Genomic DNA, 24,356 nt, shown 5'->3' on the forward strand with positions numbered 1-24,356 from the left:
AATCATAAATCAAAGATAGTGATGACTAACTCTTCGTGGAATTTACAAAACTTCACTTTAAAACTCAGCAGTCGATGCTATGCTTCAAAGAGAGAAGAAGAGAGGAACAGGGCCGAGGTGGGTGGAAGTAAACGCCAAGGCTCGAGCAGACGGAATTGAAAAAGCGAGAGCGATTTTTCCTTAATACACCCTCTCTTGAAACCTTTTCCGTCCAGCGAAAACTCTATGCACTTTTTAGAGTTCTTATTCAGGGTTCGCCGTATTTGAAATGCAGGCGTCTCACAATCAGTCGCATAATGTGTATAAGTATGCGTCTGTTTGTGCGTATATCCGTCTCGTTCCTCGGCTGTGCCTTCGCTGCTACGCAGCGGTTCGGCGTTTAAACCGAGAATAGAATAGGTCAGCAACGCGGCTAACAATGGAATCGGCGCTATCCTTAAGGGTCTACACTGCATTACCAGGTACGAAGAAACACACAGATAGTCATGGCTGCTACAGCAACTGTTAACTACGCAAAAAAATTTAACTCACAGGGAACGAAGGGATGGATGAAGCAGCCAAGAATTCGTTGCTAACCGCGTTGGTAATAACAGTAAATTGCTCGCTAAGTATATTCGAGTTAACAGGATATAAAAAGAAAAGCCAGCATAGCAAATGAGAGCTACGGCCGGTCTACGCTGTTCGGATACTGTTTTTCTAGGTCAAAAAGGTTCAAGAGTTTGACATCACACCACATTTAAATTGTGCGAATCGAAAGATAATTCTACGAGATCTGACGCACGTATGTCAGCGACCTTTCGGTGGTTAAAACAATGATCTGCATTAATCGTACCAATAGATTTCTTTTCTTCGGATTTCTATCGTCCCAAAGCCTTCTCTTTCAGATCTTTCTTGAGCTTTGAGAAAAGAATTAAGAGGGCATCTGGTAAGTGTAAGCGTTGAGACGATACAGATGTCGAGTTTTTGCTTCAAACAACATGGCACGAGAACTGTGGAGTGAAACTGTGCATTATCTAGATGAATAACCTGCGACTTATCTTTTTAAAGTTCGGGCCTACTTTGGCAAACCGTAGTCCGCGATTTTCTCAGTACTTCATAGTAATTACTTCTTAGCGACAATAGAACCACTTGGCTTGAGCCCATAACGCATAACTCTTAACGCAAAGGACAGTGAGGAGAGGTTTGGCTTTTGACCTAGATCTCAGGGCTTTTTTTCGACTTGAACCCATACTCAGAGGTGGGGCTTCTGTGCAGCCACGCTGTACTTTGTAAGCCAACTTTTACTGTAGACGCATTTAAGTTCCCCTGAAACAGTTGTTGCTAAATCTATATTTATTCAAAATTAAGATCCTCGAGCACATTTGTGACCTTAGATGTTTTCCAAATAATCTTTAAAAATTGACCGACATGACTTGCGTGAGACGTCTAACCTTTTTTCAAGCTCTTTAAAGTAAGTCGGTAGTTCTTTAATACAAATAGGTTTGAGTTCTCCACGTCCTTGCCCGTGTTCGCTGTCCAGGATGAATGTTGTCTTCAATGCTGTCTCGTCTGCAGCAAAATCGTGGTCACTTTGACGCTCGCTATTGACTTGTAGTCTGATCTTCAAATATTACAATATTGGCACCACCTGTGAGCACCTGATTTCCTCCTTAATATAGAACATTTCCTACTATATTTTCATTTTCCAAGAAAGACAATACACGAGCGAAGGTCAGTCGCTTCCAAGCATTTCCAAAATACAGAGTACTCGTTAGGATGCTTCGAAATTTGAACTGGGGATAGCAGGCAGACGAGTCTAGCTCTACAAGCTCGGCCATAGGTAGACCTTTGAGCAATAAAAACCTGGCGTTTCATGAATACCTTTTAACCCGGGGTAGTATAGTTAAAGATCTAGAAGTTACAAAGGTTTAAGGAATCGTTTTGTATAGGTAAATCTAGGACTAGGCCTCCTACAGGATTTCATAAGCATTCCCCGAAAACAGACAAATCACCTATGAAAAGCTTTACTTAAATCGTCACCTTATGCAGCAAGTCGGGTACGTGTCGCAAGAGATTCCCGCCACCGACAACGAAAAGCCGTTATCGTCCAACGACCTTGGCGCTAGCACACTCTTGAACGCCACGTCCGCAAGTCGCTTTGAGGAACGCACAGACGAGGTGGAAGTAGCCATACGGATATGAGTATCACTTGCCAGTAATCAGGAAATCTTTGCTATGCTTTCTGTTTCGTTCGCAGTCGGGGGCTCATCTTAAGAGTCTTCTCTGTTTCTTTGCGCTGGCTGCGGCGCGGCCATACCTCTTTTGCGGAAAGCGGATATGGTCGAGAAAAAGGCACGGATACTCTAATGGAATCATTTTCATATATCTCTTCTTTCTTCGACACTTTTCCTTTTTGTGCATTCTCTTTCTCTTGCTCCATTTACTTTTCTCTTTCTACCTGCATAGAAGTTAGCCTAGATCAAAAACTACGCTGAGAGAAGTATAGAAGTTGCATACTGGGACAATTGTTCGTTGCGGCAATCGTTATGTTCATTTTCACGGTGGCCTCGTCGATATCGCATTCCTTCGCCGTTAGTTTACTTTGAGCGACAGATTACTATGATAACTCTTGCTTTCAAAGGGTCATCTCCGTATTTTCCCTTCAATCTATTTTTTTCTGTTCCTCGACCTACGACGCAATCGACTAATGGCGGAATGGCAGACCAGCTATAAGTTACTACAGCTCTCAGGTAGAGGATACTAAGTAAAGAAAGGAAGGAAAACGCTAGTAGTATTGGCGTCACCGCATACATACATCGATATGTTTTAAGGCAGCAATAAAAGAAGATCTGAAGTCAGCATTAGTTCCGAGCGTGATAGCACTCGGCCATCAATTCAGCAGGCAGGGCAGGCAGTTACTGTTGATGCCTCGGTTTCTTCGTCCCACAGACGTCGTTGAAGATAGGGAAACGATGTCGAAAACGACTAAAAGAGGTTCGCTGCTAGTGTAATAGCGGCAACTTACGGTAGACAACATGAAAGAAATAGAGAGGACGGAAACGACGAAGCGAGAGCGACCGAACGAGCGAGGAAAGAAGCGGAAACAGTGGTCAATGCGACATGGTGGAGAACTGGGAAGAAGACGGAGAAAGCCGAAAGCAACGGGAGCAGCGCTAACAGAAGCAGGAGGGCGACAGGCCGCTTCTCAAGCAGAATACTGTCGCCCAATGGATGGTCCTATGGCCATGCTTCAACTATGTATGGGGATCGCTTGATGTACGCATGTGAGTCGTCTGGGCCTATCTGTGTTTCTACATATCTAGAGGTTATAGGAATGGTGGTGCCAGTTCGGCCAGCAAGCTAGAGTGAAAACGACATGGAGGCTAGACACTGTTGGATAGATCGATAGCCATGGCGAATGAGGCCGATCAGCGGGTCGACTGCTGGAGGGCACTCCCGAGAACGAAGGAACATACCCTTCAGAAGGACAAATGGGGTGAAAGGAGGAACTCACATGCACAGAATTCTACCATCACTGCCACCACTGCCATCGTTGAGAATCTATCCAACTCGCGGGGTGGTGAAGATACGCAGAAAAGCGATGAAGGCCAAAGCACGGTAGAAAAAAGGCACAAGGGTAAGATGGCTGCGGAAACGACGAGATGAACTAAAATAACGGACACGTTGCCTGCTAAGGAACCGGTGACGATCGCGGAAAATCACGGCAGCGAAGGCCAGCTCCATGGCCCACTAGTCTAAACCAACCCAGCGAAGCGAGCATACCGCCTGATGTTGCAGGCAACTGCTGTATTTTCTCAGGAGTACGCAGTTACAGAAGCATGGGGATCAACTGGATGCCTTCGCCAAATGACCGCCAAGCCACCAAACTCACCGAACCGCCATGAATGGTAGGACCAATTGACCATTTATGTGGCAGCTGCTGCTTCCGCTGCAAGGGTCGCACTGCTTGCGCAAATGGGGGAAAGCAAAGAGCTGTTTCTGGGTAAGGAATGTCCTTTCTCTTTGTCAGACGACATGCAAACGGGCTCGCGCACGCACATATGGACATTCTTGAAAACCAGGAATTATCGTATTCGAAAGCTAGCCATCTATTGATAATCCACTTGTGAAAGAGACAGGAACCACAACTTGTGGAATTGACAGTACACAATGTTGTGCAAAATTGATACGCGTTATTATTATTATCGTTACGGCGATTACAAATCGCTGATAACTATTTCTGTTTTGAGGAGATGCCCTAGCCCCATAGTCTTGTGTTATCTATACACATTAGAACCAGCACAAATTACATGTGTCGTTACATTATACGTCTAAACCATATAACTGAGTTTTTGATTCTTTTCTGTTTAGATTTATGTGGTACAATAATTTTGTGAATATTACATTCAATTTATGGTAATTTATAAATAGGAACACAAAAGAATTATGCGCAGGGCTTCAGCTATATTATTTACTGGTATATTATTTACATTTTTTTGAGAAAAATTATGACCGCCTAAACAATATCGGCCGATCTATTACACAGTTACGGGTGTTTGTGAAATTTCCAAAACTTCTATGTCGGGTTTCAGTCATGCGCTTAAAAAGTATGGAGTCAAGTTGGGAAACACTACTGACTGTCTATACCGCCCTTTTGGCCTTTACTGACAGCTTCGACTGAAATAACTTGGGAAAACGTCCTTGAAACATTTCCAGCTATCTTTCATGCCCTTTAGTTTCAATGAGAGGCAATATTTGTTAGCTTTGTGGAGAAGCCCCTGCCGACCAGCAGCCATGCGACTATTGAGCGTCCGCGGTTATAGTCTGGGACGAGGACACGCATTTAATAAATGAACTCTAATGCTTTTCAAGCCCCCCTACAGAAGATCCCATAAAAAAAAGCCTGGAAAAAGACCTCAATTAGTCGAAAGAGAATACCGTTGCTTCTACGGAGCTTCGAATAACAAGATATGGAGAAAGCTGTCTAATAAAATTCAGTGGTTGTCATATCTTCTACAAAGAGAAAAATCCATAAAAAGGCTCTCTTTATGCTTCAAACGACTGAGGAACGCATAACATGCAAAAGTTGTAAAGAAACCAGAACCTACTCAATTATAGAGTATACATAAGCTGCAGAAACATGTGGTTCGTGGAAAGCAAATGTGAATCAATAATGAGAGATACATACACCGAGAACTTGCAGCTGATATCGAAGTAGTTCTTTTTGTAGGCAAACTTATCTAACTCTTAAAAGCAGTGTGTTATCAGCAAGATTAATATTCGAACCGCAGAGATTAATATTCTATTACTTAAACCTGCATGCTTCACGTATAGTTACCCAGTTAGTGAAATTTAACCATAGCACCATAGAACTAAGCTGCTACTGCTACTACTTCTGTTACTGCTAATAACTGGTAATTTCATAAATATTTATAGCTATACTTGGTATTCAAATTTGTTGTATAGACACAGAAGAAACAAGCGTTGGGGCTGGCCTTGTTTCCTCACAATGCTTGGATACGATCATCGCTGTCTGTTCGCTAAGCTAATCTTTTGCCATAGACTTATTCAGCTTGTCCTTCACCGCTCTGGTCGCCTTTTACCTAGCAATCTATCACCATATATAATCCTAAACATGCGCATCTTTCGACGCGAACGAACCCGGCGGCTCGTAGCGACCACCATTAATGTAAGCATCAATGTACGTTGTTATTCAATAGGCCGAAACTGCTCGTGGTGTTACAGCTTTTATGCTGGTTATGAGGGCTCGATATCAGGAGCTGACCAAACCGCAGGCACTCGCTGAATGAACGCCTGCCCCGCTCCCTTCTGTCAACATTCCCGTTCGTTAATAGCCCGCTAACGTTTTCAATACAGCAGTATACACGTACGCAAGGTGGCATTGAGAGGCTTTCTGCTAGCTTGTCCACTATTCACGCCAGTTGCTCGACTGTTGTGAGTCGGCAATTCCTCTATAGGCTTTGTGGCAGAAGGGTATCGCTGGCCTAAAGACTAATACGTAGCTCCTGCTAGTAGTCCTTACCACCGCGTGAATCTGATGGTACCAGCCCTAAACCATCGGCAACGTTACGCAGACCAGTTAGGACATAGTATTCGCCGTAGCAATAAATGAGAAAGCTCTAGCACCAACTGAGAAAAAGAGCTCTAAGAGAGCACCAGCTGAGGGCGGATCAAAATCCATTAACCGCCGTGGCTGCCACAAATGAGGTGACTTTCACCGCCGTTGGGCGCTCGAACTTGCGATCGTCATTGTTTTTTTTTCACGCTGCTATCTATTTTATCGTTGACGCTCATAACAGCAACGTTGGCTATGCCAGCGTCGACGCCGTCGGATCGTTTCGTTGCCGTCATAGCCGCGGCGTCATAGATGCTAACGCGAACAGGTGCCCTCGCTTCGTACGCTGCTTTCCAAACCCAGTCCGCTTTGGCCGCGCTCAGGTCTCATAAACGAAAGATCGATGTAAGCTGACTAGGCGAACGCCGAAAGGAACGAGGGCAAACGAACGAGCAGGTCGAGTGCACTCGTTTGCACACTCATTCGCTTACTCGGCCACTCGACAGTGAACGAGATGCTCTCCCGTGGCCTCTGTTTCCTGTCGACTGCCCATCTTCGTGTTGTTACCTGCATGGTCGACTCCTACTGGAGCTGAGGTGACTGGGAGACTCGAAAAGCCTGCGTCCATGTAAACGAGCCACAGCAGCTAGTCGAACAGCAACGGGGCAATTGCTAAGCGGATTAAGACCGTTTTGCGCTGCACAGTGCCAGATAGGTTACTGCCGCAGTACTATAAATACTGCACCCATTGCTTCTCCTATTCCTACTCGTTGTTTTGAACTAGTACATATATATACCGGCTTGCCCGACGAACGAAGGCCGAAGACAGCCTAGGCTATGGCATCATATAAATTGGTGATGAAAGCCAGCGCCTTTTGCCGTTCGGCATTCGTTTGGAGCAAGCATAACTGGAAAGCAAGCAATGCCAGCTGTCCGGCAACGCTGTTCCTTACCTGCACTGCCTGTCCTTTACGACTTCCAGCTACATCTCAAAGCTTTGTTGTTCTAAGAGACAAAAAATAACAAAAATAACGTTGCAGACCGGGAACGATCTACAAAATCAGCTTGGTAAGAATCTAGCTAGCCCTGGACGATTGCGCACTGAAATCCCTGGAGCCACGAGTGGTAGTTCCTACAGATATCGATCAAAGGTGCACATCTACAATTTGCTGGGAGCAAATGGTAAAAAGGGTGACAAATAAGACGTAAGGAGAAATGTTGGGCGGGAACACATGGAAATTCCGCTATGAACAAGAAGAAGTGGTAAGTTCACGGCGTAAATGACAGTAACTTAGCCGGTTGGTTACTTCAAAAAGCATTTATATGTATGTTGCTCGCGTACACGCGTCCACGGGTCGTATGTAATATCTTTCATTCGCGATCGTAGCAGCAGTATCCAGAAGAAAAGTAACGCTCACCCTTTCATCTATTCACAGGCAAACTTTTATCAGTACCTACAGTTCACCTGTCTAGTGTGTACCTATGTAGAGATGGTACATATCAAGCCGTTGTAAGTGAGTTCGGCGAACTCTAAAACTGAATAACCAAAAAAGATTATTTTTTTGTACGCGTTGTACCTATTCTTTTTTTATTTTGTACACATTTGTGTTGGCACCTTCGTGATTTCTGCCCGATCATACACATATTCACACTCCCATATATAATTTCTCTACCTATAGCTTCTCGAAACAGTGGGTTTGCTCGCTCGTTGCCTTTATAGTTGCCGGGGCATAGGAAGCCCCGTATTCACACGGATCTAAATCGGGAAAATAAGCGAGTCAAAGCCAACGTTGGATATCCTTTTGCTCAATCCAGGAAGTAATTAATGCATGGCGATAAGGTCTAGCATTGTCGCCAAGTAACCAGGTTGCGTGCTTTTGATTGCCATAGCAACGGCTCACGAGTCTTTTGAGGAACTCGAACATGGCGGACTGCATTCATTGTTTCATTTGTGGCGAGTATCTCGTAGTAGCAGACGCTTCTGATGTCTATTGCAAGTCTCAACCTATTCGACAGTGCTCCCAAACTCGATTTCTTTTTAAGAGGACGCTATTCTTCCGTGTGGTTTTCTCAGACTCGCGGTAAAGGTTGAACCAGGCCTCGACAGTAGCGACCTTCTGCTCCGGGAGGCCTTTTCGTTAATTAAAATTTCGAAAATTGCGCGTAGAATACACCACGCGCATTTCCAACAGGCTTGTAGTCGATTCACGATGACCCATTTTTCACTTAGTTTCTCGCATTTTTAGTATTTAAACTTCAATTTTACAACAAACACTTAACCACTGAGCTTTAATTTTCGAGACTAGAGGGTTTTTTTTTCCTTCAGAACTAATTCTTTTGAAGCAGATTTTACCAGTTTTCAGTCAAATGTTTCTAAAAAAAACTAGAGTATCCATCAGCCATATTTAATCTTTTAGCGGTGCGTAGTTCAAAAGTTATTAAATTTAAAGGTCCGCCAGATTCGTTTGCAACAGCCAAGTAAATAGATTTGCCTAAGAGGGTCTCCAAGGCCACTCGTACCCTAACGACGAGTCTAGCGGACACTCGATCGTCTTCCTCGCCACTGTTCCCTATTGCCCCCTCGAGGACATACCAATTAGTTGACCTTGCATAAACTTATCCGCTAGAGCACTTCTTCGCTCTCACACTTACTGTGAGAGCCATTACCTCGCAACTCATAGCAGTGGTGCTGGTACACCTTGGCACCAATCGAAAGTTTGTACGGCAACCACACAGCATCGGCCGCCTGGTGTAGCTTTCATTCAACTAGCCGATGATTCTTTTAGGCTCAGCAGGCGCATACAAAGTAGAATGCCTCACCTATTTCGTTTAAACGGGTCATTCTGCTACCCTTTTGTGTCAAACTTTTGGCAACATGAAGTGGCCAGGAGGCCTTATTGTGATGACGCTTTGTTATTGGCCTGTTTTGCGTTTCAAGTACAAGTGTTCAACAAACCTTTGACTATCTCATTTAGTAGCAGAAGATTAAATGGAACAAGCTGGATGAAATGTACAACAAAATTGGCAATACAAGCAGAATTTATTGGATACATGTAGTAGAAATTAGCGAGCATTCAGCTAATGCTTAAAACTACGCCGAAACTGAACTCGTAGTATACATTATAGATGATGAATAGATGCGTAAATATTGAGGGGCGAATAAGAAGCACTCGAAACCAGCCCAACCATGTGACAATGTTGAAGGACATATTCTTCACAATTTCCATATATTGATACCTAACATAGTGTCCTATGTAACCAAAAACAAACGATATTGACATTTACGTCTAGCTCTAACCATTCCTCGTACGTCTTTCGTTATGTAAGATTCCATAGAATAGCACTTGTTTCTATTATACACATAGATATCCCTATGCCAAACTAACGACGGATAACAACTTTATAGCTATTCGTTAACTTATATTAACGCTATTTTTGTTTTCATTTTGTTACAGGCTCAGCAAGTCGGAATGCTTACGGAATCTCATAGCTATTTAATATCATCCTTGGTAAGTAGCCATTCGCGCTTTGCCCTCTCTTTCAGAGAACGGTTTCCCTAATTACGTATGTCAGACTCCTTTAGTTATGCCGCTGGCACACAAACGTTGAGAGTGCTGCTCGAGCTTCTGCTGTTAGATAGAAGAGATAGTGACTACAGCTTTCGGCTACGCGCCCCTATAATGAGAAAGAAGCCAGCTCACAGACCGAGCGTGCATTTCTATGCTAAAGGCCACTCGGATCACCATGCCTCGCCTAGGGCGTAGTCCACTTTGCCCCCAGGGATTTGCCGCAGGGTGGGGTAGACGGCTGCCTTACATAAGCCAAACCTTAGGCAAAGACTCGAGTGTAGCAAAAGAAATCCCGTCACTTCTTACTGCTAGGGAACATGTTCTTTTCGACACACTTTGATCTCCCAAACAGAATGATTATATGGCCTACCAAATAGGCAACTACAATGTATACGCGATGCCTTCGACTGACGGAGCGTAGGGTCGGTCATAGGGCCTGCTAAAGATCTACTGTATCAAAGCAGCATTTGCTTCAAGCGATGAAAAGGATCATAGCAAATATATCCACTTGCCAAGATGCCCGTACTTGTTACAACAAAGCCAGCACTGTAAACATGTATTAATTGGGTGGACGTATTTACGAGGCGATTACGTTTGTAGACAATGACATAAGAGCGGCTGATAAGAACCAACTGCAAAAATTCCAATGGTTGCATGGGTATCTTATTTTAAACATTGTTTCTTCTTCGTGTTTTAATTAGATAGCTTTCCTTTTGATAGAATTAATTTGATAGTATGAAACTAATTAAGGTTAAAGAACATTTATAATTGATTAATCAAAATATTTAATAGTATGAGACACAACTGTCATGATAAGAACAATGATCCGCCCGCCAATAACGATTAGGCCGCTTAAATGTGTCCCGTCCATTTAACCATTTGCAGATAGTGACTTCTTATTGCCGCTTTGTTTGATAACCATGGTGGCGGTGGTGATGATGATCGTGATAACGCTGTCCTGCCGTTCCTGAGTCCATCTCTTGAACCATTTAAGTGAGTGTCCAGAAATGGACAGCTAGCTTGACTCCCTACAATTTCGAACAACGGTTCTCGTGGTAGACACGCCTTTACGTACAGGATACTACACAATGGAAGTTCAGCTAGTTCTGTTTTGTTTGTCAAAACGTGGAGGAAATATCTAGTCTGGCAGGAACAAGGGAGGCGATGTCGCGCTGTCCGGCTTGCGTGGGTCGCAGGCTTTGCATCGCCTTTTTTACGCGCCTTTTCCTGTCCGCCTACTAGGGCGCTATATGTGTACATTGCATTTTGTACAAATATTTCCTACAGCACCACTTACGGTGGAACAGACGCCAATCGCCGACGTCAAGGCATTTCCGTCCACGCTTATTTAACCCTCCCTCATTCTGCTTCACTCTTCATTCCTCCCTCTGGATACGTGTTCATCGTCGTCTGTAGTAGCAGTCGGCGTTGTTGTTGCCACTAGCGCAATTCGTAGTGTTGTGATTGCCGCTGTTGCTGGCGATTTCCAAGATCTCCACTCTTATGATACTAAAACGACTCTGGTACTGCGGTGGTAGCAAGAAAGAGCCACCGTTTTGCTACCATGTTGCCCATACGCGCTTGCGCCGCTGTCGACGTCTCGGTCATCTTCGTTGTTGTTGTTGTTGTTACAAACGTGTGTGAATAGCCTTGTTCATTTGAGTTAACATCGTCGCAAACTGGCAGGAATTAGCAAGCCAGCTCGCTGCGAATAACTGGAGTGAGTGAAGGGGATGAAGCGCGACATTTACGCAGATTTTGCTGCCGGAGGAGGAGGCTGAAGGCGAGGCAAAAAACGGCATAAAGAAGAGGAGGGCTTTTGGTAAAAGGGAAAGAAACAAACTATGGGTGCAGAGCAACTAGGAGGTGATGATGACGATGGTAATATTGGTGGCAACCGCCATTGCCATAACCACTGGTACGACCGGTTTCTCTACCCCCAGAGGGTGAACGCGGGGAGTCTGTGTGGGTAGTAAGTATTCGTTTTCGGAGAATACCCGTTGAAAAGTTTTTATCAGGTAACAGGGCCAGGACACACGCGGCTCTGAGGCCGTGCGGTCGTTTCCAGACAGTACTCACTTGGCTAGCAAACTAATGCAGGCTAATGCAGCGCATCAGTACTATATATGTATGCATATACATAGCAGTGCAGTTAGCGCGACGCTGCTCATCGTTGACGATCCTGCATGCTTGCCTGACTCGTGGCAAAATGGCAAAAAAAATATAGGTACCCAGCGAAGAAACGTCGTCGTACTTTTCCGTTCTCCGACTCATCTTCTTTCTTTGTTGCATTGGTCATTCCCTTTCGAGGTGGCTGGATGGTTTTAAATATATTCAGGAAACTGTGAACCTTCATGTTTAACAACATTTGAAGGCTCGACGAAAAAACAAAAAAAAAATAGCTGTAAGAATAGCGGCAACGTGAACAAAAGAAAGATGGCAGTGTTCACTAATACATTACGCATTTGCTATGAGCGAACGAAATGCAGCATCACATTTGCTAGTCTCATCTGTTAGAAGTTTATCTGTGCTTGCCCCAATGAGAAAGTGAAATTGGTTCTTACGCTTACAAATGAAGAAGAATACATCTTGTTAACGATAAAACTATTTAGAATACGTACGTGTGATAATTTCGAAAGGTGATCTTTCTGTAGCCCATAAAGATAAAAGGCTGACGAAAAAACTGCTTGAAGAGGCGATATACGAGCTCAAAATAGTTGGACAATAGAGCTAAAAGCAGGGACTGATAACGATAAGCAAAGATCATTGATAATTTATGATCGAAGCTCTTTATCCGTAGTAACTTCTGCCTGGTCAATGGATTTTTCTCATTCTGCGAACAGTCCAATTGGTTACCGACAGAAGCAGCAACGGGAGCCGACGTGCTATATTTAATTTGATACATTCTCCGTTCTAAGCAGCACAAGTAGGAACATGCAAAACGCTGCTTCATCTGTCCTGTTTCTCTAAATATATACGTGCAGTAACCAGTGACTGGCGTCCTTTCAATAAGACTACCACAATAAGTACAATTAGACGAAATACACCCCTGTCCCCTTAGCTGGCACCATCTGTATACGATGGTTATATTGGCGATTATGACTTCGATAGCACCTAACGGTCTAGAGTGACGAACAGAAAGCTGATCTGGGGTGTTAGGGGGCAGGGATGTTAGAAATCGCTCTACGTTTGTTATAACTTGCTATAGTTTATTGTCATCGTCAGGCTCAAGCTACCAGTATACGAATAATGGCAAGTAAAATATCATTAGCCACAACAAGACGGGAGGCCTGGTATTTATCACTGAAAAGTAAGCGTAGATTAGGACCAATTTTGATTTGCAGCTATAGATTTGATTTACTTAATTCGTAGTAATTAATCACGAGTTAATGCGTAGTTATTAGACGTGAGAAATCTACATATTTATATGTAGATTTTATGCATGAAATAGCTTTAAGAAATTGTCGACTCCTATCGAGAGATCCGGATCACGTCTCTTGGCTGAGCTGTCCTTATGTGGGACCTAAATGGTGACCTTGGCCAGGTTCTTATGAGGGAGGATCATAGAGGACGCGTTCCAACAACTTAGATTTGAATTCATGCTTTCTAAATGGCTTTTTCTAGACGACGCGCTATAAACGTCCTGTGTTTGCTTTCAGAAGATTTGCTCTTCGCCTTGTGATGCCTGTACCCAGTTAATGGCTAAACGAGGCAACCAGTTAATCTGCACGAGCACTCTAATCAGGTTTTTTAGGGACCAAAGTGGTAATCTCACCGTCTTATGTACAGAGCCCGACCCGAAAACAGTTATTTCCCGATCCTTATTTTAATATTCAATTGAGAGGGAACTGTTCCTCAACATCCTTCACTATGTAGTTTCTTTCCAGAGTACTTGCATTTCACTTGAATCATTTCTAAAGCTTACCCGGCCCGTAACCGCAGATTCGAGACACCTTTTACTCTTTACCGTAACGTTTACGGCAACCTTGCCGGCGCCTTGATGACTTCAGAACATACGATTTAGGAACAAATCATACAATACCTTAATTTGATTTTTTTCTGCCTAGTATACGAGCTTTCTCAACGGACTTTTTCCACACGAGTTGAGGAAATGCCCACATAGGTTTTCTATGGTATTTAGATTAAGCTTTCTTGAGCACTAATTCAGAACGGTGTGTTTGGTTCCAAAACCGAATCTTAACAACTCGGTGATTTAGACTAACCAAATTATGTTGAAATACATCGAGATAACGGCACAAAAAATCTCTATCCAAAATAATGGAAATTACTGTCTTTCCAATCGCTGTGGAAGATTTATATGGAATATAAGGGCGACCATTTCTTAATAATTTGTCGAGGTTTCGTAATACTCCGTTCTCTAGAACTCGAGCCGCGATACATTAAGTAACGGTGTAAGCAGCAGAAGCGCCATATATATTCTCTCCATATAAACATATGTTATTTCCACTACTACTCAATATGTTGGATATCGAGTTATATAAAATAAAACGTCATGACGTTTCGAGAGGTTATTAAGGATTGATCGTTCTTTAAAGAACGATCCAATGCGGTTCGAAGCACCATTATCTGCTTGTAATCGATAGCGTGCGACCTAATTTCAAGTCGATTGTACGTTAACGTTGTAAAAGCTTGCTTTTGGGAATCTTTATCAGCATGCCGGATTAGATTTAGCTTGAGTAAATCTGTGGGGGGCAACAATTACTAGGGCGATATCAGCTTAATCTGCTACGTAGTTCATAAAAGCTATTGCATTTAAAAGCTACTTTTGCTATGCGCTAACGTATATGACCACCTCAAGGCTCTTTGATGCGCTAAAACTCAATTCACGATTAAAAGTTGTTTATTAACACCAGGTCCCTTCCGAATCAAAGACACATTGTTGAAGCTTGCCAATTCCTTTGCTGTCAGACTCGTCTATTTTACACTGAGATAATATATTGCTTTAATATGGATTTTTCTGATATTACACTTTATTGAAATATTAAAAAAATCAAAATCGCTTTGTGAGATTTATGTGAACTGGGTGATAGGAATACATCGGCAAGTTTTTCTTAACAGAACATATAGGTCGATTTAAACTGAACTGAAGAACACTGAAATGTTTTGCGCCCGAGTACCTATGGCGTTTTTCGTTTTGAAGTAATTCCTATTTAGAAAGAGGGCCTAGCATGCTATTGAATATATTAAAAGATAACAACTTTTATTCCTTCTGCGTGTCGTCAGCTTCAAGCTTGACCCGCGGCCAACACCAAGGCCTACAACGCTAAATAAAGGACACTTCATCTGTAAGTTATCTAGATAGCGCATGGAGTTGGCCTAATGCCAGTAGACAGATTCCCGAACGATGCCTAGCGTTGCACCCCTTCTACTGACACTTTAGAGCGCCTAACAAGATGTATTACAAGTCGCACCTAGCGAATTTTCGACAAAACGGGAGAGCAAATAACCACTGTGCATGGGCAATGTATCGTTTTGTAGATGATAGATAAGACAGAGCGAAAACGTTTTTGCAGTCCGATGAACCCCTTGTTGCATCGCTCGTTTCGATTGTTTTAGTAGCCGGTTCTGACTGGGAGTTCCAAGCCTTCTTTTTGCTTTTCTCGTTTCAAATCTCGAAGGTACATCCCTTCCTATGACGTCTAACTAGTAAACCCAACAGTTGGCTACTGCTGCTGCCCGTGCGACTTTCACGCTTCCTTTCGCCGTACTGCTATTTCGCAGGGAAAAACAAAATGAATAGTCGTTACAAAAATACTAAAGGTTTATACATAATAACTGAAGTATGTATCATTTACAAATTCTATAGGCAGCTCTACGATGTCATGATCTTCGAACGAAAGGGGTAAAACCCCGGAGAGTTAGATACACCATAATGAGAGCGAATGGACGGAGTGACGCCTCGTGGGGAAATAGCTCTTTCCAATATAGTGATAAGAGTAAAGGAAATTTAGTCAGCGTTGCTGGCGCCGCCGATAGAGCTTTCTGTACCTGCTCGGACCGGGATTGACTATGGACCAGAAAGGGGGAAGTTCTTTTAATTAAATTCAGTGACAATTTGAGGATTTGAGGAATGATCGCCTTTCAAAGATCTCGCTAGTGTGTCAGTTGTGATGTAGAGCGTCTTGCTATACCGCCACCAAGGCTGGACCATGGAATCCAGTCATCCTGGTCAGTCGGTAGGTGGTCTACATTAGGTCCCGGTCTCCACGAAAACCAAAAAGTATGTCGGATAGCAAGACGTAGTTAGAAACCAGTGCCGTGCTTTATAATAGGGCGCCGGTGCTGCCTTTGGACAACATATCGCCATCCCACAAAACAGCCACCGGTAGTAATGGCTGGATTTGACTGCTGGCCAGCGTTAGCTCTCCATTGGGAGACCCACTGCTTCGCCGTTGGTAGAAGGAAGGGAGGCTCGATGAAAAATACTTGAAATGGATTCCAAAGCCTTCTTCTTCTTGTCCCTCTGGACCCTTTATTCAGCAGCCACTTTCTTGGCAGCAGACGCGAACGACAGTGCCGGTCCAAGCGGTCTGAAGCCTGCTCTCACGTGTGTACGTCGCTTGCCTGCTACACTCAGGCCAGCGGTAAAGATTTCGAGCTTCAGCAGCAGTTCAACAGCGGCCAGCTCAGGCTATAGCGAGTCCAGCCTGCTTCGTCCTTGTTCTGAAGCTTCCGCCGACCGTCAGGCTCCCTCTGCGCAACGCTCACTTGTTTCAGCAAGCGTTCCTTGAAAGGTACACGTTGAAGTCCAAACGATACGTCCCACCCACCTACTAGTCCCAGTAGGTAGCCGCCTCCATTGCATCCCTCACACAGCTCTCTAAACTACAGAACGCACATCAACGAGGGGAGACGAAATTCATATCTGCTATCTTCCTTTTTTGTCTTCTCTCGCCGCACTGTTCATGATGAGCCTATGTGTTTGCTCGGGAAAGCCGAACGGTGTGGCACGGACCGAGTGTAGGCGGTGGCGACATTCATGCAATGCCACGACTGTAATATCCGCTGAGTTGAATGTCCTATTAAATACCTAAAAAGCTGTACAGATGCAACTGATCGATGTCACTGACATTTTTTCAATTTCGATCGTTAACTACTCTTATGGATATATATGCAACCAAGAAAATTCAAGACCAATAAGGTAATGTTCGCCGTAGTCATCGGGGGCGGTCAAAAGGTGTATATCCAGTATCCCGAATAAAGCATCTTGACGTGAGCCTTTCGATTGCCCGGCATCGAACGGTCGGATATTTGTCCCGTTTAGCCTAGGCGGTCCGAAAGCAACGTTTAAACGTCGTATAGTCATCTGAACAGAGCGTATGACATCCTTTAGTGTAACGCCAATCTCAAACGCGAGACTCATGTTTGCCTCGGAGCTTCAAAAGTGATGATCTATGATATTATCCCTTGATCGGTATGAATTGAATTGAACTACCGAAATAGCAGACACGCATATGTTACAGTTTCTAGCGTACTTCTTCCAACACGCTAATTTCTTATTTAGTGCCATGATGTAGTTTCATCGCTTTCGCATTATATCAAATAGTACAAAAAGCAAAGTTCGGTTTGGCAAAGATGTGTTATACACAGATATGCTGACAATGAAGTCTGTACTAATGATCTGTTCTAATGTACTAATGATCTGATCAGAACTTGTGTTGTCCAGAACATCCCGCAAATGCTGTCACTTCGTAAAGGGGGCTTCTTCAAATAAATTCGGAAACAGCAGGAGATTATCTGTTTAAGGTTCATCGAGAGCTCGAAGGCTTCTGAAACACTGATTCAAGGGAAAACTTATGATTAGGCAAAGCATGTTCTTTGACTATATACTTATGATAACACGTGTCGTTCAAAAGGCTCCACCTTCGATCAAATTATTGTAAATAGTTAATGTTATATATAATTATAGAAATATGTTCAATAGCGTAAGCATTACAACAGTGCTACCTGGTCGCTAAAGAGCTAAGAATAGCAATTTACTGATGCCACCGCACAAACATTTACCGTGACCCGTCCTACACAGTAGTGTTATTCGCAGTTTACTCATTTGAAATACGCTTTGTTTCCATTTCGATCTGGTTTCCTCATTGCACGTTCACGTCAATCGTTATCAGTTTCGCTCGTTGTTTTTATCCGCTGGTTCCCACTCGTCTCTGCCGTACTTTGTTGACAACCTTCATTCTACACCGCAACGAATACTGACACAGCCATTGTTCATACTCGAGACGGTCAGCATCGGAACAGCGCCGCCTGGTTGTCAAAAAATCTAAGATTGCTAAGGGGCAAGTCCCGCCAGTGATGAGAGGGGCCTGGTTGAGCACGGCTGTTCACCTAGAAATTCCAGTTCAGCCAGCAAAGGGCGTCAACAGATAGAAAAAAAATTGTTCATTGATTTTCTCAATATCTTCGCGCACGCTTTAAGAGATGTGGGCCCAGATCCCCCTGACATCCCCATGGAACGTTCAGGTCTTCTTGCTAAAACAGAGATCAATAGTCATTTTGGCAACCAACGCCAGTTAGCCCCTATGACCAGTAGGACCACCGAAGCCATTACAGTCACGATCAGGCTGACAAGGCCGCAGCGATGTTCGGCGGGTGTGGGCGATGGTGGCGGCGCCGGTTCATCCATTGATTTACGATTGAAAGTCATTAAGGACATCCCATGGCCACCGCAGTGGTCTCGGTGATATTAAGAGTACGGGGTAATTCGAGGTGGATAATCAGGAGAATCCACTATGGAAAATGGCGAAAGGCCATAGAAGGGCAGGAAAACGCTACCGAATATACTAATCACGCTGTTTTCCCTTAGCTTGATAGGCCGATGGTGATCAGCGAGGCTAAGCGGCCAACATAGAGAACGAAGAACAAATAAAGGAACAACTACGCCATTTCTACTTCATACTTAGGTTTGTGCGCAACATTTTATAATTTGCGCCCTTACTGATACGAAGCACTGATGTTGGGGTTGCGTACATCCGAAGGATATTGTTAAGGGTTAGACTTTACTGATGCGGCAAGAATGTCCGATGGGAAAAGTCACCCAAGCAAACGTAGTTCGAAGACAGTTTCAGGGATTTCTAGTAAATTAATTATTCTATCGATGGAAGTGTATTGACAGGTCACCGAAGCGAACTTTTCTTTCTAGTAGAGTTTATAGACTGTATACAGTGAAGGCTGATGTAGAAGACAAGCGAAGACTCTATTTTATCGTACGCATTTTAAGGATAACTAGTATTTATCGATAAGAACAAATTATATTTCGTTTGACATGTTGCAGTTAAGAAGTTTGCACTCAAATGATAACTTACTTACGGTTCGATGGCTGCTTTTTAGAAAGTCTACCAGATTGGTTCCATTCCGTAAGCAGTGATAAATTAGAAGTAATAATCATTATTATCGCATTGTGCTTGTCGGCTAATAGAGAAAAGCCGCCAGTGCTATTGCTTTTTCTGCCGGCAACATTACGAGTCATTTAGTTAATGTGACGTGGCATCTATGCCATGCTTTTCGCATCAGTATAATGATTTTTTGATGATAAAAATTTCGCTCCGGGAGCCGTCTCTAGCCTATTAAAAGATGTCCTAGAAATGTTAGGTTGCATCAATTGAAACAGCAACGCTGGATAGAGGTATGAATTTAAAGGTAATTTATTGTTTCAAAATATTCTATTTGTGTAATAGTTCTATTAGGCTATGTGTTCCTAGCGAAATTTCAAAGTCCTGATCTACTTCAATCAGAGGCCATACAAACTACCTCATCTGAAGATCGTCAGTGTGAGTTTGACGGCTAATGCTGTCATAGGGATTTTTCATTATTTTTCGTCGCCGTCGTCATCATCATTTGTGATATCTGGTTGCGCGCGCGACCGCTACTATTTCCTTATCAGAACGCTACTTGACGACCATTGCTATTATAATAAAAATATTATTAGTATTATTTCTATTATTTGATTTATTGAAATACAGGACTGGGGCAGACATGTTTGGAAACAACTTTTCAGACGCCGAATCTCAAACAGTCCTTTCGACTCCTGACTTTTGTTTTCTCTTGCTGCGACATTATCAAAATAACACGTCATCGTCAGCAGTCTCTTTCTTTGGTTGGAAAATAATTTGTGAAATTATTTTTCTTCCAGCCATATTTCCAGTCATCTATTTCTAGCGGTGCATTTGCAAGAGGGGTTGGCCATAATTCCCCCTTTTGTCGATTGTGGTCCAATATAGGTTGACTTTTCTTATAACAACAACAGAGAGACGGCTTTTTAAAATGGCTAACATTAGGTCTTCAAATGACAAGCCTTGCCAAGAATACAACGGATTCGCGAATTTCTGTAACGGATAAAGCACGGTGGACTATATATAAATGAATTCCGCCTCGCTGATAACAATGGAAAAACGGATATGTTTGTGATATTTGTAAACAATTTGTAAAGACACGATTTCTGCTATTGCTAATCTAGCCTGAAGAAGACCATCGGGAATTCAGGCTGGTAGAGACTCTGATTAAGATTCGCAGGAACACATTGAAGCCGAAAAGATTTCGCACTCAGGGACCTGTTAAAACCAGGTTTCCCTTATTAAAAAGACCAACCGTGCAACAAAGCTCTACTTGCATATAATATGCTTCTCCTTTTCTATTATTACTACCAATCAGCTAATCTCTGGTTAATATTAACTGACGTCCCTTCGCTGCAATCTACATGCAAACAATAATCTATGATGACGCATGTCCGAAAGCCCTCTCTACAAAATCGGCGCCCTCAACGATTGTAGCAACGTACGTAGTGGCGAAGTTAGCAATTTCCAGTTCAAGCATTTGACTTGAACAGATTTCAGCATGGAACTATAGAGACTCTTCCGAAGGCGCTGACTTGTCATGCGTTCAATATGATCGTGTGACAGCGTGCGGATTGCCGCAGATGTTACCGGGAAACGGCAGCTTTGCAAGAAACGTTCTGCTTTCGAGTGAAGAAGCCGGAATGAACTGGAACCATAATTGATGAACAGTGGATATCAAGCCGAATCGTCAGGCTGGGCAAGAGCGGTACTGCTTCTAAAAGGCTGCGTCTATATCTGAACCAGCTACAGACGGAGGCTAGCTATCAATCAGGCCATTTGCTTGACGAGATTAGCCGAGATATCACTGTCCGCTAACGCTTGATTTGAAGCCACTTGCAGATGATGGGCCTTTGTTCGTTATGTGTGTCTGTCTGTCTCTCTGACTAGTAGCTGCGCCTCCGTCGTCGACTTAGTAGAGAACGTGATCGTCTGCGGATCTGTGTTTGGTAGTGTGTGTGCGCGGCATCTGAGGATTGGCAGGAGAACTGATCTCTGCCCAACAAACGAAGGGCAATCATTTTCGACTCAGAGCCTTCAACTCTCGTTGGCTTCCTACACAACCCCTTCATTTTCGTAGGGCCTATACGTTCCTGTGGCGCGCGCTCTTTTAACCGATCCTTTTTTTTTTCTGTACTCCCCCTTCTCAACAAAGTACTATATTGCTTTTCTTCTCATATGAGTCTGTATGTGTGCTATGCCGCTTCCATTTCGAGGCGGACCCAGTTCCTGGTTGTTCCCTTCTCCTTTCAAAAGCATGAGCCAGGATAAGTGGAGTACTCCAATGGAGAAGCAATTACGGAGCTAGGGCGAATGAGCCAAGCGGGGTCTTCAGGGTATCTAGCATCATTTCGGCGTTCCGTTGGCCGGCGCGGACATTTCAAGTTCGTTAGCCTGTTCTTCCCGGATGTAAGCTCGCGATCGTCCTTGCTTTGCTCTTTCTCCTTTTCTCTTTGTACAGTATATTCGACCAATGCCCCGCGTGATGATGATGATGATAAACAAAAAGATAGCAAGGACAAAAATGATCACAACAAAAACGACGAAACCTATGATAAATCGACGGAGAATGCCTTTCAGAACCACATGTGATATAAGCCGTTTCGAAGACTTGAAAGAGTAAGAGGGCACATTTTGGGCGTTTAGAAGGGTGAGCGTTAGGTCTAGCCTGATGGAGTCTACTGCAGAGTATCTAATCACAATATAGAGCTGCTTACATACGGCGCCATATGTTCAAGTAGTACACGTATCGCTACTACTAGAAATAGGAACGGTTCCTTACTACGATGGCAGAAGACTTAATGAAACGGCGCTGACTTGACATTACGCGCGCGACTCAGCGTTATGAATTCTCACTAATAGTTACTTTCGCCATAGTCTTCACAGAATATATTTGTACGACTAATTTGCCTTATACTAATAATCATCATCGTAAAAATCATTCTGAGTATTCAAAGTCTAGTTATGCTCGCCCACAATTTAACGTTTTTTTCTCCCGTCTGGTCAATTTCAGGATCTGCATACGGTGGATCTGGAGGAGTTTAAGTACGGACAAACAAAGATCACCGGCCTGCGGCTAGTGGACGTCGAATCGCCGGAACTGCAAAACTTCCTCGATGATTGGAAGCGGCTTGCACAGCAGCCGAAACATGTTCGGGCACCGCCTGCTCCCGGTCCGCACCTCATCAAAACAGAAACGGCACTCATGTACGACGCCGTTAAATTGTTTGCGATGGGCCTACAACAGCTCGACCTCACCAAGGCGGTCGACTTCCCTGTGATATCGTGCGATGCGGCTGAGTCCTCTTCAGACGGCAGCAGCCTTATCAATCTCATGCGACCGGTGAGTGCGCACATGGACCCCACATGTGCTTCGAGCGATTTTACTAACAACGTCGGCATACTATTTTGTGTATATATATATATATATATACATATATGTAATTGCAGGGATGATTTAATAATCAAGAATTGATGGCACTTAATAAAAAAAAACGCCTACTTGGGGAATGCGGGAAATAAGACTAATTCTCCGACTACGACTATAATGGGACCAGGACTGGGATACCAATATAGCAGTACTATGCATTACTACAAAAGCCAAAAGTATAAGTTATTCGCAGATATCGAAATAAGGGTGTTATTAATTATAGGTTGGTCTGAATAGAACCATACGTCATATCTGTTTTTACATAAATCAGTCTAGTGATTTTATAACCAGTGATTCTCAATGAACAGCCTTAAAGTATGACAATCAACGCCTGCGTTCATGCTGAAAAGATTTACGCATATTTAAAGCTACAATCAGATGAATGTTGTTCTATGCCGTCAGGCATATTGCAGCGTGAGGGCTGCCATTAAACTTACGTTTGTTTAAGGCTTTTGGGGTGCCATAAACATCTTTTCGTTAAATGAAGTGCGCTAGTTGTGTGTCAGTGAAAGGCCTCACGGTAAGGGCCAGAGGAGGACAATATACTGAATGGCACAGGGGGCTTTGGATTCGACGGGCTTCACTGCTTCGTCGGAGGAGCTCGGCTTTCGCAACCGTCCTTTACCTTCTCTCACGCCTACCTTACCGAATCCCAACTCCTTTTCCTGCACCTGTACCGGCCTCCATCACGGTATCTACCCAACGAAGCACATCTGTCAAGGAAGATGATTTACGGCGTGTCACTATCTGAGCAAGCATCTAACCCCCTTTTGCTGGTCGTCGTTTCCAGTTAACATGGGTCAGGTTACCAATCTTGAGTTATTACGTACAGCCGCAGTAGCGCCGCCACCGCTCAAGCTTTGCGCGGCAGCGTCGTCCTAGCGTATGTCGACGCCAACAGTGCTCAGTGCCTAAATTAGGCCACCATGACAAAAAGCAAGAACTCCGGGCCTCAGGCCGTGGACAGTGTGGCCGACTGATTCGGGCCGCAAAAAGAGGAGGTGGAGTAAGGATAAGAGCAACGAAGAAGAAAGAAAGGCTGATTGAAAGTTTAAGCCATCCACGCCATCTTTCGGCCATCTGAAGCCTTTTGCACTGTTCTGACTTGCCCCAGTCAGGTCGCGTGTTTCGGTCTTTGGAGTAGCACACAGATCTGACCTAAGGCCCCCTCATCGGGAACCAACGAAGGGGACCAGCTAGGGCTGCTCCTTGCAGCCGTCGCCAACCGTTCGTTCAGTCGTTTTCTTCTTCCAATCACGGCGTGATCTCGGCTCTTCTCTGGCGGCAGCCTAATTTAATTCGCTTGCTTCAGCTGGTCAACGAAAAGTGTTCCAGCCACAAACAACTGACGAGTTAATCTTGTGAGTCTCCATACCGCGCGAGTAATTCCTACGAGATAGAAGGAGGATAACGTGGGGTTCAGCAGTTGGGTATAATAGGATAGAGCAAGTCCTTGGGTAAAAGTAGGACGAGACAAGGTGAGCCAAAGCAAAAACCAAGAAGTGTTAGGGTCAAACCGCCAGCGGTGTTACTGCGGCTACCGCTGTCGGGCAGCCTGTCACCACGAACAATACGGCGAACGTCAATGGACGACGAACTCGGTGCGTCGCTTTCTCGCCAGTCACACGTATGAACGGGAAATCTGACTGACTCATTGGGACCCAAGCGGATTTAGTCCTGAGAGGGCTCCAACTCTGGTGAGCCCCATCAGACCAATACCGGCTGGCAGACCGCTGTTATAACCCAAGGAAAACTCGCGTGGCATGAGTAACAATGGCAATCGTATTATGATACTTCTAACATAATTGCAGTCGATCGACGACTAAACGAAACGTCTCAACTTCCAAGTTTCTCAATTTTGTTATTATCATTATTATTGATACATATTTTGAAATGTCTTGATTATTGCCGAATTCACTTTGCTTAGCTTTTTAACATGGAATACG

The 24,356-nt window shown here is 43.9% G+C and overlaps 1 protein-coding gene across 1 annotated transcript in view; it reads left to right on the top strand.

The window, feature by feature from the left end:
- The window catches only part of LOC111258931 (glutamate receptor ionotropic, kainate 2), a 296,132-nt gene that overhangs the window by 235,982 nt on the left and 35,794 nt on the right, over nucleotides 1–24,356 (top strand). The window contains exons 4-5 of the mRNA XM_022830528.2: nucleotides 9,511–9,564; nucleotides 21,994–22,323. Coding sequence (XP_022686263.1) covers nucleotides 9,511–9,564; nucleotides 21,994–22,323 — 384 coding nt within the window. The remainder of the gene's footprint in view (nucleotides 1–9,510; nucleotides 9,565–21,993; nucleotides 22,324–24,356) is intronic.

Source organism: Varroa jacobsoni, unplaced genomic scaffold (genome assembly GCF_002532875.2).
Source record: "Varroa jacobsoni isolate VJ856 unplaced genomic scaffold, vjacob_1.0 scaffold_26, whole genome shotgun sequence".
Lineage (NCBI taxonomy): Eukaryota > Metazoa > Arthropoda > Arachnida > Mesostigmata > Varroidae > Varroa > Varroa jacobsoni.